Here is a 16,063-nt window from a genome sequence, read left to right as displayed (position 1 = left end):
AAAATGCATAATATTTGCGAATGAATGGGAAAACTTGTTGAGTTTCTACATGTAGGAACTGTCACATATGTTTAAGTCAATGCACTTATAAATAAAATTGTTTCCGGCTACTTTGGGCAAGAAGAAAGAGGATGGGTAAGGTGAATACCAGTAATTTCAGGCGCATCTCTCAGGAAATCCACAAAGAAAGGCTCCATCGCAACGGATGCTGCCACCTCTTGATCGAGCTCTTCAACCACAATTTTGATTGTCTTCTCAAACCAGTCTTTATCAATTGATGAAATGAAGCGGTCGGCAATAACGCGGGTACACTCGTGTTTCCACAGATCTAGCAGAATCTTCTGGCTCGTCATAACCTCACAATCCACAACAAGCATACCCTGAGTCAAAATTGATCTAAGTTATAGCGACAATGCGGCAGAGAGAGAAAACATAAGATTTTCAAAGAAAGATTCAAGCTGCTAAAACCGTACATTTTGGAGAGGGTTTACTTCAAATCAAACAAACTCTTTAACCAAAACAACTTTAACCACCATGAAATTTGGTGGATATAAGGATTCAATAAAGATAAAAAATTGATTAAAGCCTCCAAAATAAGATTTTTCATTCTTTGGGCCCTATCACTTACCTGCCAAATACGACTGAGATCTCTCAAGTTGAATATGTAATGGAATTTAGCTGGAGTAGGCAACATTTTGACCTTGGTCTTTTGCCAAAGGCTTCTTGTGCAAGACACTAAATCATTGACAAGTTGAATAACATCAGGGTTAAAGCCTCTCTCGCTGCAAAAATGCCCGCAGCCTATTGTTCTAAAGATCTTGTCAATAGAGGCATTTGACGGTATTGTACAGTTTATGACAGTGAACTGTCGCTTCAAACGCTGAGGTATGTCGTTTCTGCCACCTCCAGGGTGAATCATGGCGGCGATGAACTGAATGTCAGCAATATTTGTGAAGTCCCCTGGCTTTTCAAGACTGTAGAATCCCTGCACTTCCATCACTTGCCTCACAATTTCATTGGTGACCTATAAGCAAATGAGAATCAGAAAGTTTGAGTGACCATGCCAAAGAATATTCTACCTGCCGCTCTTCAAAGCAAAATAGCACACTCCAAAAATTAAGGCAAGCTGCCTACAGAATCAACTAACCTGGTCCTATTATCAATAAAGACTAACCTGGTCTCCCCATTCGTTGATCACTGGCATATTAATATCATCAATGAAGACTGTCATCTTTCGGCCTGCCGGTGGACCAAAAGTGTTGCCCATTCTTTTGTCAACGTAGCTCTCTATTGTTCGCTGTAATAAAAACCGATTTTTGCTGAAACAACATTCTTTTTGCAGATTTATCATCGCATTCATCATTTAATGTTTCAGATAAACGCAAATTGAACGGTTCTCTTCACAGTGTGTAGAATCAATATTCCAAACATGAATGATTGAAAACAAACCAGTGAGATAAACACAAGTTTAAACTAGAAAAAAAACAAACACCAGCATGCCTTCAATCACTGTTCCCTTTTCAACAAATGGGTTTACACACCTGAAAAATTAGTGGGGTGGTCGCTGACGAAAAATTCATGGTTTTGAAAAGGTGAAGCTCTGGATCATATTTCTTGCAATAATTTTTTACTATGACTGTTTTCGCAGTTCCTTGTTCTCCAATTAGCATGATAGCCTGTAGAGAGGAAGACATGAATTTGAAAATTATTAAAAGAACTAAATCCAAGTCATTACTTTAGAACAGAGACATAAAAGTTAGCTGATAAAATGTGACTGAAAATGTGAATACAGTATCTTAGAAAAGATCTGATAAAAAGCTCAAAAAGGCAACAGACGGCTGAGCATTTACAGAAGCTGCTAGCCCTAGCGCGCAGACCTTACAAATATAAGAGCATCCCCTCTTCCCAAGGTCTGCATGCAGTTAACAAGCTGCTAAGAGACAGAAGTAGTGAGCTGCTGACCTTTCCTTGCTTCGAAATGGCATTGATAAGGTAGTCACTTCTTGTATTGTCCACATTCGGAACCAAGATTGATGAGTATTCTGGAGTCGAGTCAGTAGGATAGACGTATTCGGACACCTAAAAGGACCAATCAACCAATAAAATCACTGGAAAATACACATGAACAAGAATGCAGGTAATTTTAACTTGATGATATCTCTCTGTGCAATTTGCCTATTTCATACATTAGACTTAAGCCTAATACGTCTAGACCAGCAAACTAGGGGTGACGTCCTAGAAAGCTAGGATGGAGAGCTGTGCTGTAAGGAACATCTACAAACTATTTACCGATTCTATAAGGCTAACTGAACTTGCTCATTAATGCAAACTCAACAGCATGAAAAGCGGTTTTTTCACATTGCCAAGTCGCAACCAAACTACGTCTGGCTTGTTAAGGGCCCCAAAATCTCTACTAATTTTGAAAAAGGGGTCAACCCCACTAACCGCCCTCCACGGCACCACTGCATTAAACTCAACAGCAAAGCAAATATAAAATGAACTGACATTGCACTGATAAATGGCCTTTGAACTGATAAGCTTTACTGTACATGGAGTGCACAAAACAAGAAGGTTCAAACTCACTCTCTCATCCCAGTGCTCCCACTGACCATCCTCGTTCACGAGGAATTCAAATATGGTGTCCTGCCCCTTACAAGGAGGAAGATCCAAGCTTGCAAAATTCTCTCGTATAAATTCTTCGAGCTGTTAAAAGAATAGCAGTTAAAAAGCTTCCTAATAATTGACACTGTACATTTTATATCAAAATATATAGCAAACTTACAGAAAAAAGGGCGAGAAGAAATATTTGAGAGCTGCAAAGCTAGGAGGATCTTGCCAAAAAGCTGGTAAAATAGCAAGGAATTTAACAAAAAAGTTTGCTATTAACTAAATGCCCATGGCAAGACGAATATTTAAAACCAATTCAGCATGCAATCCTCACAATAACCAATATAAAAAGGATGAATCTGAAATACCTTTTTTCGATCGTCTAATTCAAGCAAAGCTCCTGTGCTCCACATGAGTGCAAAAACAAACAATTTGCTGATAAACTTGGCATCTGCCTGCTTTGGAGAGTCTTCGCCTGGTATTAAACCAGTTAGAAGGTTGATGGCTTGAGCGACTTGATTACATTCTAACACCTAAGAGGGAATTCAGCTAATAAGCAAAATCGCTTTTATACACTAAAGCTTAAAAGAGCAACAATAGAAAGACGAATTTACGAAGACTCAAGTCATCAAAAAGGTAACCAAAAGCTCAAATGTCTCCGTTTTTGGTGTTCACACTGAAAACAGAGCGTATTCAATTCGCACCGTATTCGAAAGTATCCGTTTTCATAGCAGAGTAGTGTGAAAGCAAGGCAAAAACGGATTAGTTTGACTCCGTTTTCATTTGAAAACGGAGTAGTGTGAACGGGCCCTTGGAGATGAAAAGAGGAAACCAATATGTTCTCCCGTAAGTAGACGGTCAATAGATGGTCCGCCTGGCCGCCAGCCGTCCGTCACAAAATTAAATGATCGTGCCAGAAGCCAGTTATCAGTCGGCACAGCATGTTTAAAGAAACAAAGGTTAAATGAATTTCGTCACCTCCATCTTTGGGTTCAGGTTCTGTGCCACAAACGTTCTAATAGCCGTGAATGTTTGCTGAAATAGTGGCATCAAAACATCTCCTTGCATATCAGGCCTCCCTTTCAGCCACGCTTCCAAAATTGGTACGTAGTTCAGCCCAGAAGAGCTCATGTAAACCATTCCGTTTCTACGATTTACAATATGCTAAATTATACAATCTATGAACTTAAAAGCACAATTTAAAAAATAAGCAATCTTCTACTTCACTGATAAGATGCTGTATTGAATATAGAATCAACAAGAAATGGCTTTGTCATGACACGAAAAGCCAAAATCTAATTTTAAGCAGCAAAAGGGGTATATTTTTAAATTTACCTTGAGACAGTGGCCGGTGACGCATTGTCAATGTTGTGAGGCTCAAAAATGATCTTGCAGTTGGGCGACATTGGGATACGATCCCCGTTCGCCAGGGTTAGCGTCTTGTTATCATCCAAAACTGAATTTAGATTTTCAATCCAAATGGCATCCACGGGTCCATCCAAAACTATCCACACGTGTTCTCCCTGTTAAATGATAATGGAATAAGAAAACTCAAATCAACTAGAGAAAAGCTGAAACAAAAGTTCGAAACAAAGGACAGATGACCGATCAAAATGTTTACCACGGTCAAGTTAATGGAGATTATTTGCCAAGAGCGGATGTCAAATGACTTGTCTAACAAAACACTGGAGTATGCCAAAAAAGGTTTCAGTCACTTTGTAGAACCCAGGAAATGTGTCCCCACTACAACAAAAGACACAATTTTCTTTACCCCATTTACAAAAGTGAAAAAGCACCTGACGAGCCGAAATTTATTGAACAAATTAAGCATAACCTTCCGGAAGATCAGCCATTCTCTTTATTTTAGTCATTTAGTTATTATTTTCTTGCAAACCAAATATCAATTAAAATCTAATATTGCATTAAAAGAGTATTGTTAGAACTGATAACAAGCATTATAAGATACAAGATACAAATAGCTTAAAACAATTGCTAAACCCTCAGTACGCGTGCGCAATAAGGCTGTTTGAAACTTTCATTTGATGTTAGGCGTTGCTCTTTTATGCATTTAACGTCAAAAAACAGTTTATAAAGGTCAGGTCACTAGCATTTAAAAAGTTGTCTAGCATCTAGCACCATGTTCTGCTCCTATCCCGAGCCACAAAAAGCCAAATTTCCCTGTCAATCGACGCAGGCGCCAGCTCCATATCAATTTGCTTAAAAATGGGTTGAGCGTGTGAAGGATTGAATGTCAAAATATGCTTACCTTTTTCGTTTTTAGCGTTTTTCTCCACAAAGCAGAGAATATTCCGTCTGTCCAATCATTGGTGGCCACATCAAGCCTTCCAAACATCTGCGGCGCTGTAATGGCCTTAGGGTTCATCCTGAGTTCCCTGTGGGGCATGCCACAGACTGTCATTGCCTTCATGAGAATGTGTATGCATGTAGTTTTCCCTGCGCCACTCGGGCCAAGCGTCATCATACCATGGCGAACTCGTTGGGTTTCATACAGCTACAAGGGACATGCACATGAGTACTAAATGATACAGCGATAGGAGATCGTAGATAGTGAAAGAGCGTAGAACTTAAGGGAGCGTAGCATAAGCATAGCCATATCAAGCAGCTCTGGCTGAAGGGAAAAACTTTAGCAATAAATTATCATTGTTTACCTTTGCAAAACCAGCAGAGTGTAGGTCGATGTTTCAGTTTTTATGGAGGCCTAGTTCATTAGTATTTTTGCATAAAACATTTCATTCTATTGATAATATACTTGAAAGTAGGAGCACAGTATCAAACAAATAAAACAAAATGCAAAAGACATTTAAGTTATAAAGAATTGGCAAAAAACTGCGGAAGTGTATTTCTTCCATCTATTGACATTCTGCATCACAACACCATCACATTGCAATTCAATCTCAGTCAGTGCTTACCTGAATAAGCTTTAGTTTCCATGGCGGATGATTGATCAAATTTGCTTCTTGCACACAGTCAGCGATCGCCTGTTCGATGTCAGGGTAACCCGCTTTTTCTAGAGTCAGTCCTGGGAACAGGTCTTCGATGAGGCTCAAGAACAATGGCTCATCTTCATCGACAAGTTTGCTTAAGTTCATGTCACGCAGGACTCGCATTACGATTTTTTCTTCACTGTCCTGAGAGAAAAAACGATGGAAAATTTATTAAGGAATATGAAAGGTTTGAACTATGAGGATATCGAATATAGACACAAGGAATCATTATATTGAAAAATAAAGATATTCCTTCGACCTACCTGTGCATTTGCACGTTTAGCCGCACCCAGTGTTCTCAGAACAGATAAAATATTTCTCAAACCAAAATCGTAATGCACCTAAAAAAAGGAAACGAGAAACATGGATAGGGTAGAACTTTATAGCAACTGCTTCTAACAACACCAATATGACAAAGCTGAGCTGCAATTTCGAGCTATAATTTCTTTGTAAACGCGGCTGAAATAAAACGAAATCTTGCTAAGAATGACACCAAAAAGAGCCCAGAATAACATTGCAAAGAAGCGACCCAATATGTCACCTAATACCTTCTAGACCAAAACAATTAATTACAAATCTATAAAAAAAAACCAGAAAATGAAATACCTGTTTGCTCAGTTGCTCCTCACAAAGCTTGTACAGCGTAAAGAACTTTCTAGCAAGATTAATGTTCTGAATAAAACCTGACGCAGCAAGTTTAACTCTCATGATGATCTGCCTGTCAGGAACCATCATTGCTACTGTTCGGAACTGAATTTTCAAATTTTCAGGAAGCTCTTGACGCCCGGCGTATCCAGGATTCTAAAAAAAATACCGGCATTCAGAAAAACACGCAACTCATCTACAAACGTAATGGAATAGAAATAGTTATTCTATTCACAACGATGATTGATGGAACTCCAAGGCAGTAGCTAGGAAGACTAAAAAAACGAGAAAATACTTGCCATGGTCAGAAAGAGGCCAAACTCTGGATCCAAGCTGACAACATCACCATCCGTAAAAATGAACTGTCTTTTTCGCTCCTTCTTAGCTGTAAGTACAATGTATATTTGCTGCGCAGCCACTGACAGTACGGGTAACTCTATACGGTTAAATTCGTCGAAACATCCCCAGCTTCCTGACTGTGCTAAACCTAACAGTAAAAACGAAATAAAATTTTCAGTGCCCAGCAATCTTTATAATACCCGAAAAACTTGCCTTCTGAAACTTTTTTTCAGATTTAAACAACCACGACCATTAAGCAAAATATCAAAGCTGCAAAGTTTTTGCCAATCCAAAATATGCAAATATTTTACATACCTTTGTAGATTCTCCCAAGTCCACGATAATCCATTTGATCAGAACAATTGAAAACAACCACGTATTTTCCAAGAGCTTTGCCCATATCCTGTCGATTGAAGAGCAACTCTATGAAGGACAATGGTTCCAGGCACGTAGATGTCACTTGGCAATATAAACTATTTTTCTAGACCTTTTTTTGCAACATAAAAACTTACGTGTGTGAAAAAGAAAAGGCCACGATAGCAGGCTATATAAAATCATACCGTTGGCTTAATGCATGACAAAAAGCCCTAAATAGTCATTTGCGAACCTAGTTCTATTGTAAGCAACGATCGCAGTAATTAAAAAGAGTGCAAACCTTAGTTGTTTCTGTTTTCCCAGTGCCGGCAGGCCCCGCAGGCGCTCCACCCATAGACATGTGTAACGCTTGAGCAAGGGTTATGTAGCATCTACATTCAAAAAATTCAACCAAATTTAAAAACACGAAGCCACAAAAAATTCACATTAAACAAGTTGCTCGTAGTTTTTATAATGTGTAATTCAAAGATGCTAATAAATTTAAGCATAAAAGCCAGCAATTCATTTTTATTCGATCTCTTTTACATATATATATATATATATATACTATTTTACATACAGTATGTCACTCGGACATAATTTTTTTTTGTTATTTGAAGACAGCCATGTTGAAAAATTACAAAAAAGATAAGTTAGGTTAATTGAAATTAACAGTGCTAAGATAATTTGAAAGCAAATCAACTTTGACTAAGACGGTTGTGCATTGAATGTTTTTCTGTCCAACCTGTCGACCAAAGGGGTCCTTAGTTTCGGATACCATTGGAGCAGGTGCAATACTTGCATATGAGTCCACCAAATGATTCAAAAACGAATTTTACAGTTTCTGATAGTATTATTTATAGCATATTAGGTCTTTCTAATAAGAGCTGGTGCGTTGAGAGGAAATTTCAAAATTTTATAGACCCTGCTTGCAATAGTCTTTGGTAATAATTGGTAGCTATCATAGCTCTGCCACAATTGGCCTGTTGGTAACATTGAATAATATAGACCAGTCGCATATACGGTTCTAAGTTGCTACTAGTTTCAAGTTTAATGTGACCGTCAGGCAACATCGGAGCATAGCCTGATCGTAGATATGCCAGTATGTGTATATACCTGTCCGTAAGCGGGGTGATCACAAGCCTATCTGTGCATCCAAGGAACTCGTTTTGGTAAATGAAGTCAACATCAGTAATTGATACAATGCAATGATTGAGGTCTTCGTTGAAGTAAAACCTTGACTGCTTCAGCCATTCGAAGTCAGATGGGGATTTCACGTGCATTCGAAACTAAGAAAAGCAGAGAAAGCTTCGGTTTATTGGCGGCATAAAGAAAAACCAGCAATGATAAAAATCAAAGTTGTTTGAGGGCATATTGAAACATTTTGGAATCAGATGTTTTAGGATCAGAAGAATCTTAGTAAACAATTCTTTGGTAGTACAAAATTAAAAAAAAGTTTTGAGAAAAGCAAACTCAAGCATTTCGTCTGACACTTTTCAAAGAATGAAACGTTAGAGTGGGTCTCATATGAGAACGTTAAGCTTACCAATTCATCAAAGATATCGCGTTGATGAACGTGGATTGTGACCAGTGTTTCATACTTTACTCTCTCTATTGGAAGGAGGTCACGTGTCGTCACCTCAATCAGCTGATTCAAAAGCTCGAGAAAATAGGTGTTTGTCTGCTGCATGATCTGAAACAGAATTTGGTATGCATGAATTGGAGAATGATTGGTCATTGCTGAGGATACCAGAAGCGAATAAATGAAATGGAATTCAATCTAGATGCAAAAATAAAGTGACGGATTTACCTTTCTGTCTGTTTTTGCTTTCGTGAGTGCATCTTCTGAGTCCCTAGTCCAAATCATTTGTAAGCCAAGAAGGCCAACCTAAAATAATCGCATTCAGTAGAATTAAAATTTCCACCCAACTGCAATGGAGATGGAAGGTTGCGTAAAAGTTCTGATATGCAGCGAGATAACAAGTTTATTCTACTAGAAATATTTGTGCTAATGCTTCATACCGAGATTGAAATATAATCATACCTTAGCTGTATTAATGAACTGAAATCTGGTAAACAAGATGTATAGCTTCTTCAAGATTTCAATTCCTATCTCTTGAAATTCACTCAAATTTGTCAAATAAGATGAAATTTATCTGCAAAAAAATAACGAACCTGTGCTTGGAACGTATCGAGAAATTCGATTAATTTGAAAGACGAATCCTTGATGGCAAAAGCTGCTCGATGAATGACTGCGTGGAGTGATTTGCGAGCTTCTTCCAGCAAGTTTCCGAGCCAAACTTCCACGTTACCCTGTGTAAATAAAGTGAGATCTGATGTCAAAACCTAATAAATGAGAAACAGCATTTGGAAGCAAATTATTTCAAATCCAACCACTTGAACTGACTAAATGGAGATATGATTCAGGACATGTTTAGGTTTATTGGGGTTTTTAAAATGCGATCATCAGGCAACCGCTGCAACTGTTCTGTTCTATACACATAAAGCGTGTATAGATCTTCCTATACTGCATCGAGCACATTATGACAGACCAGTTAACAAAAATGTTCATTATCTTATCAATGCGAAAAGATGCCAATTAAATAAAGGTTATCATTAAAAAATATCTCTGCTCCCTTGACGGATATTATCTCTGCTCCCTACATACCTGAGCAAGGACCGACTTCTCCAGGGTTACTTGCTCGTTTTCTCTTGAGTTGATAGTGAGGATCAAGTCATACTGCTTCTCATCAAATGTCACAGTTTTGACATTGTCAAAAACGCCAAGCAAATGGGCTTGAATCGTATGGGAGTCACTAGCCTGACCAAGAATTTCCAAAAGTGCTGGATCAGAGATGAAGAAAAATCGCGGAAAAACAAGACGCTTCTTTTCCAGATACCTGAAGAAACAAAAGAAAAATTTATCTATCTGTGCTTTACGCGGTGGATGACATTTCAAACAGTCGGATGTTCTATTTCAAATTTGTGTATATGCATTATTACAAAGTCATAGAATGGTAGCGTGAGGGTAGGTTAAAAAACAGTACAGACATTCAACCAGTCAACTTACCCAGTTAAAGACTTTTGACAAATCTCAAGTTGTTCCAACAAATGCGGCAACAATTGGCTCAACGTTTCATCACCAACACAACACTGAACAACGTTTGGGTTCTCGTGTGCGCGATTCATAATTTTCATCCACGATTTGTCGATGTGGGAAAAGCGCTTGGCCTCTTGCGGTAACTGCTTGGCAATGTCACCTCCAACAAAAACAGCCTCGAGGTAAACCCATAGATTTTGGACTGACAGCCAGTTCTCTATTATTTCCGTTGTTCCAGAAAGATTTGCAATCCATTTTTGGATGTCTGCTTTAAATGGAGCATTGTACCTAAAAATTCAAGTTTCTTGATAACATGTGAATTATTGGAATACATTAAAGCAAGCAACTTAAAGAGACTTGCAGTAGCTATCACGTGGCTTACTTAGCACAAGCTTCATATCTTAACGTACCTGTTACTCAAAAGGGATCCTAAAATCATTAAACTGTCTTCCATCAATGAAACTACGTCAGAGGTATCAGCGCCCTTGAGAAGCAGCTCGCCGCGGTTCTTAAACAAAGCAAAAGACAACTCTTGTGTGTTCCATTCAGAAACTACGGTCTTCAATTTTGCCTCAATGTCCCTCTCCTTCACAGCTGAGATGCAAATGTCCTACACAAAAATAATTTTCATTATCTTTTTGCATTATCTTTAAGAAACAGTTTCTTCATATTTATACAGGTTATAAACGATTTTCAACAAGAAAATGTGATGAACAGAAAATATTGCATTAAAGCATTGTTCACTGATAGCAATACAGCACAAAAACGAACCTCGATGTCTTCTTTGAACTCGAGAAGCGGCGCTTCCATCAGATTCCTCAGCAAGAACGCGTCCGATTCAACATCAAATGTGTGCTTGGTGATGTCTGCTATTCTGTCCCAGTGTCTCGACTTCATTGCTCTGTGAGCCATCATCTCCAACAACGGACAGCATTCGTTGAAATCATCAACTTTCTTTTTCAAGTCAATGAAGGCTTGCCAATCCTTCAAAGCCTTGGGTAGTTTTCTTATTCTACAAAATTAACAATTTCAAAAATTAAGAAACACCAGACAATCATGGACAAATTAACTCAGATATCAAAATAATAAATTCAAAAAGAAAAATACTGAAAAGGGCTGCTTTGTTATGGGGGGCTGCCTTTGCAATTTTCAGCTGATGAGTCAATACTTGTACTCATTTCATGCAATTTTCAGCTGATGAGTAAATACTTGTACTCATTTCATGCTAAGGCAATCAACCAATACGATACACAGCTTGAAACTACTGCACCCATTACCTGTTCTGGTAATCCTGCAGCTCTGAATTTATCTTCTCAATATTGACCTCAACCCATGGGATGTCATAATAACCATTGACATTTTCGATGACCGAATTATAAAGACTGTAAAGTTTCTGCAAAAGACCCAGCTCTCTTTTGATCTGCTGCAAGTCCGGATAGTCTGTGATGCTAAGTCCAAAAAGCTCCTCCCCACCTGCAAGTAGAAAGAAGCATACTTAAGCAAATGCTGATCTAAGCTCAACCATCTGCTGAATTGCTATGCATGGCGATTTTTCGTGAAAGAGTCAAGACGAGCAAAGTTCCTTATCAGAAGAAGAAATACTTAACTTATCATCACATATTGTAAAAATGATTGTTTTCTAAACATGTTAACATTTGCAGTCAGGTTGGTCAATGCAAAACAGAGATCCATTTAGGAGCAGTAGGTTTCAGTAGTGCCGAGGAAGATTCTCATTAATTCAAGCAAGTCTCTACCTAATTAGCTCAACTACTAGTTGAGTTCTAGCAACGGCAGTAGCAGCTTATGAGAAGCCATGATTAATACCAACCTGAATAAGTGATGTATTTTCTCCACAGCTCTTCAAACCTTGCTTGAAAAATACTGAGCCTGTCACTTGCTTCCCCAGGTGGTATTCCAGCAGCTCCAGGGCCTCTATTGCGTAAATTAACAAGAATAACTTAACCATTCAGTTTTTGATTAATGAATCCAAAGCAACCTTGTTCTCAACCCAGCTCATCGTAAAAGTTAAATGAAAAAGCGACCGAGAGATGGCTTTTCCGTAGATCAGATCAAATAAAACAAATCTGCAATAATGCACGTTTCAAAAGATGCAGAAACTACGGGAAAACGAAATCAGATAGAGTCTATAGGTAGTGCAGATTGCAAAAAATGGCAACTTCTAAATTTCAATAAATGCAGCTTGTGGGCAAAGCGTATTCAAACAAGCACGATCGAATATAAGTGGTACTCAATAGACTTTTGTACTGATGGGGCTCATTCCAACATTGGGACCTGGACTCAACAGATCTGTTGTAAAGTTCTGGCATTGAACTCAGAATGCAAGTAATTGAAACTGAGCATTGTGCTTACTTGTCCTGATAATCTTGAACAAACTCTTGCAGCTGAACTTTAAAGACATCGATGCCATCCAACAAGTTGGTCTTGAATTCCGGTTGAATAATGAGCAAATGCTCTGCAACGGTGCTGGCTTGTGTTCTCAGCTTTTGCCAAGCGTATGTCAGCCCGTCAACTCGTTCTGCATCTGCGCTTGGGTAGTGTAGTCCGTAGCGGTTGAGCAGTGCGTACGACTCCTCTATTGGTGTGATTGTCATATCAATCCTGCAAATCAACAAACATGGAATAAACTCTATTTATCAAGCACAAATTCATTTGTGCTGTGAAACGTGTATATATTACATATATTTAATATTGAGATTGCTATATCAAGAGTGGCCTGTTGTTTTCCAGAATGGAGAACTGCGGTGATCAATGGCGCAAAAATCTGCATCTTAATATGCAGTAAAGGCTCCAGAACTGCTACATAAATTCACTAACTCCTTAAAATCGCAAAGTCTTTTGAAGAAAAGAAGCGTATACATCACAGAGTAAGCTCACAAAAATACAAAACCATCTAATAAGCGGCTTCTTAAAATAAACGACAAAATGAATGGCTCATTTAAAGAACAGTTGAAGGGACATACAAAAGAAACTTGAAGCAAACAAACCTTATCTCTGCCTCGCGAATTTCACTTAAAGCAGCCATGCTTCCTCTCACATCATCCAGGTCTTTGATTGACCTTGATAATCGCTTACTCAAGTTCTCAATGAAAGTGAATATTTCTTCCATGTCAGCACTTGCCTGAAAATAAAATAATCAAGCGATATCAACCCTGCCTAAGTGCTTCTCTATAATGTTCATGAGCTTTGATAACGAAGAAAACGCCAATTGTCGTTTACCTTATCACTTAATAATGTGTTTAGAAACTTTGTGAATATAGCTAGGTAACTACCTTATTTGCTAGAGCGCGTCCATAGGCTTGCTTCCAGACGCCTGTCTCTGTCATGAGAGCCCGCTTCAAAGGTTCTGTCATGTAAGTCACGGCACCTAACGTGTAACTTGGTGGCAGGTCATCTGCTAGGGCTTCCAACTCTTGATAATACCGTATCTGAGCATCAAACTCGGAAAGTAAGGGCTTATTCTCAAGGAAGGCTTTCACCTTTGCCTCAGGTTCCTAAAATAAAAAGGGCACCTTTAACACTGAATAAATTATCAAGCTAGACTTTTCTTACACTAACCAGTACCAATTAAAAGGTAGAATGAAGAGAGTGCAATAAAGATATTATTTGATTGCAATGGAAGACTACAGAAATCTAAAAAGCAGTTTAAAAAGATCGATTTTATACATATGAGCATCAAATGAGCATTGTTATTTGAAGACACATCAAATCAAATATCGTCTAGAACACTGGCTTGTGTTGAGTAAGTTCAAATCACACGGCTTGCAGTCAGTGATGAAGGTTGACTACAAGCAAAATAGGAAAATGATAAACAGAGATAATCGTACCTCCGTCCACAACTCCTGGAAGTCTTTCATCTTCTCAAGCACCTTATTGGCATCGACCTTTGAAGAGCTGATTATAGAGCTCAATACGATGACAACTTTGACCACATCCTTGTGCTCAGAAACAATCTTGTATAGAGACCGGGTTGCAGCGGGTGGGGTAGGCTTGCCTTCCTCCACCACCGGAATGGGTAGCTGATGAATCACATGATGTTGTCGCCATTCGTAGACATCCTATAGAGCAAAACTACACATATACGAAATTCAACTACCATTATGTTATTAAACAAACGAAGGGTTTTGCTGGGAAATCGATCACATGGTCGTTAAAACAACTGCTCCCTTACTTGACAAACTTTGAGCATTGTCTGGACAGTTCTATTGAGAACTTGCTGGATGTCATCTAAACTGGGTTTCATGACAATTGATGGAATCGAGAGAATGATGCCAGCCTAGAAATAAAAATAAAAATTCACGTATTCAGTAGACAAATACAGAATATTGAAATGCAAAGTAAATTTACAGACCGAATAGACAACAAAGCTGAACATTCTTAGCGCGTTTAATCTTAAAGCGTTGCAAGAAAATGACATTAGTCACAAGGGCATACCTTGAAAAAAGCTGATTTTGAATCTGAGCTTAACGGAATTCCAGATTCAGTTGAGGCGTTATATTTACTTGGGGGTTGCATACGACGCTTGAGTGAATCGAGAGAGAGTCTGGTGCATTTCACCAAAGAATCGATGGTCTTTTGGTTGTAGTAAGATATAAGATTCCAAAAGCAGCATGGGGTGCATTCAAAGCACCGGTTGCCTTTGTTGCCTCTAGCTTTGTTCGAATCTGGTATCAAGCAAGGGAAGTTGTTATCTTTAACTTCTTCCAGCTCCTTTGGTTTTAAATGCTGCTTCAGTGTGTCAATAAGAGCATCTGTTGCAGATTCAACCAGCAGGCAATAACTGAAAAAAAGTTCAAATTTTTGTTAATTTTTCAATCGACTATCTTTTTGCTTGATAATTAATACTGCGTTGTTGAACAGCTATATATACTGTTTTGCTGACAGAGTGGCACATGGGGCTTGCCGTTTCCTTGTTTTGCGCATTAATGTGCATAGGTCAGTCATATGTTTCACATTTCGGCGCTTGAAACCTTAAAGAAGAACATGAAAATAATTAGTTAGCAGAAGTTGATTTGACACCTACTTGCTCAACTGCTGTGCCTCGTGGCTACAGACCTTTTCAGTAGCCTGGTAAAACTCGTCAGGGTTGGCAGCCTCTTCATCAGGCAGCCAGCAGAGCAACGTGGAGCCTATTTCTTCTAGAACAGCCTCGATTCTGCATTCAAGAATATCTTGAACCTCTTTACTGAGCTGCTCAAACCTTAGTAAGGCAGCGTGAACGTCTTTCACATCTACAAGGGGAGAGGTTTCAATGTGAACACGCGGATGAGGTTTTCAAAATAAGATGCGACAGGCGAAAATAGTTTATATCAAAATACACTAAAATAACGAGTATAAAGTTGCCTAAATACACCAATCTGATCAAATACTCACTTTTTGCCCGATTTCCGTCGCTGCAAGACTAAATCTAGTTAATTCTAACCGAAATTAAACGAAAAAACCAAATCAGGCATCCCTGTCTGCAAGACGATAGCAGTCATAGATAGCCCAACACAGGAAGTGAACACGTGGACGGAAATACTCACAAGGATCGATGTTAAGCGAAGACCAGGTGAGCATGGTAAATCCCGGTTTGATCGTCTCATCAACGCGATTAAGAAACGGCTTCATCAGCGGCATTATAATTTCACTGATTTCAGATTTTCTTTGATTGTAATTCTCCAGTATTTCGGTGAGTTTCATGTGTGTTGCTTTGATGTGATCTTCCTTCAGACAAAGCACCTTGGCCGAGTCCGGGATCTGTAGGCAGGTTACGAAAATAAAACTTTGCATTAATATGTGAGAGTAGCAAGTTGAAATTGAAAACATGCAGAAAACGTAATCACATTCTAAATACTGCTTCATGGAACATGCAGTGGTTAACAAATGGTACAGAATTTTGAACGATGTATTGTCATAGAAACCGGATACCTGTAACCCCATCCTCAGCATTGCTTTAGACTCCTGTATCAACTCCAGCACTTGAGGGTCAAAATTGACGAACACTTGCTGCAAA

At 38.7% G+C, this 16,063-nt stretch overlaps 1 protein-coding gene across 1 annotated transcript in view; it reads right to left on the bottom strand.

Moving 5' to 3' along the window:
• The window catches only part of LOC135685286 (dynein axonemal heavy chain 5), a 46,059-nt gene that overhangs the window by 14,518 nt on the left and 15,478 nt on the right, over positions 1-16,063 (bottom strand). Inside the window, exons 25-59 of the mRNA XM_065201176.2 lie at positions 15,979-16,056; positions 15,594-15,807; positions 15,092-15,299; positions 14,503-14,848; positions 14,240-14,344; positions 13,896-14,126; positions 13,341-13,562; positions 13,056-13,189; positions 12,421-12,669; positions 11,879-11,982; positions 11,328-11,523; positions 10,822-11,062; positions 10,461-10,660; positions 10,021-10,338; positions 9,619-9,850; positions 9,126-9,263; positions 8,761-8,838; positions 8,497-8,643; positions 8,067-8,239; positions 7,252-7,342; positions 6,912-6,999; positions 6,557-6,744; positions 6,219-6,413; positions 5,876-5,953; positions 5,538-5,756; positions 4,874-5,119; positions 3,943-4,130; positions 3,586-3,754; positions 2,976-3,140; positions 2,584-2,703; positions 1,963-2,079; positions 1,542-1,676; positions 1,175-1,297; positions 629-1,024; positions 149-380 (exon numbers count right to left, since the gene is read on the bottom strand). Coding sequence (XP_065057248.2) covers positions 149-380; positions 629-1,024; positions 1,175-1,297; positions 1,542-1,676; positions 1,963-2,079; positions 2,584-2,703; positions 2,976-3,140; positions 3,586-3,754; positions 3,943-4,130; positions 4,874-5,119; positions 5,538-5,756; positions 5,876-5,953; positions 6,219-6,413; positions 6,557-6,744; positions 6,912-6,999; positions 7,252-7,342; positions 8,067-8,239; positions 8,497-8,643; positions 8,761-8,838; positions 9,126-9,263; positions 9,619-9,850; positions 10,021-10,338; positions 10,461-10,660; positions 10,822-11,062; positions 11,328-11,523; positions 11,879-11,982; positions 12,421-12,669; positions 13,056-13,189; positions 13,341-13,562; positions 13,896-14,126; positions 14,240-14,344; positions 14,503-14,848; positions 15,092-15,299; positions 15,594-15,807; positions 15,979-16,056 — 6,364 coding nt within the window. The remainder of the gene's footprint in view (positions 1-148; positions 381-628; positions 1,025-1,174; positions 1,298-1,541; positions 1,677-1,962; positions 2,080-2,583; positions 2,704-2,975; positions 3,141-3,585; positions 3,755-3,942; positions 4,131-4,873; positions 5,120-5,537; positions 5,757-5,875; positions 5,954-6,218; positions 6,414-6,556; positions 6,745-6,911; positions 7,000-7,251; positions 7,343-8,066; positions 8,240-8,496; positions 8,644-8,760; positions 8,839-9,125; positions 9,264-9,618; positions 9,851-10,020; positions 10,339-10,460; positions 10,661-10,821; positions 11,063-11,327; positions 11,524-11,878; positions 11,983-12,420; positions 12,670-13,055; positions 13,190-13,340; positions 13,563-13,895; positions 14,127-14,239; positions 14,345-14,502; positions 14,849-15,091; positions 15,300-15,593; positions 15,808-15,978; positions 16,057-16,063) is intronic.

This window comes from Rhopilema esculentum, chromosome 15 (genome assembly GCF_057945365.1).
Source record: "Rhopilema esculentum isolate cy_ngs chromosome 15, ASM5794536v1, whole genome shotgun sequence".
In the NCBI taxonomy this organism is placed as follows: domain Eukaryota; kingdom Metazoa; phylum Cnidaria; class Scyphozoa; order Rhizostomeae; family Rhizostomatidae; genus Rhopilema; species Rhopilema esculentum.
This window is presented reverse-complemented; position numbering and strand designations above follow the sequence as displayed.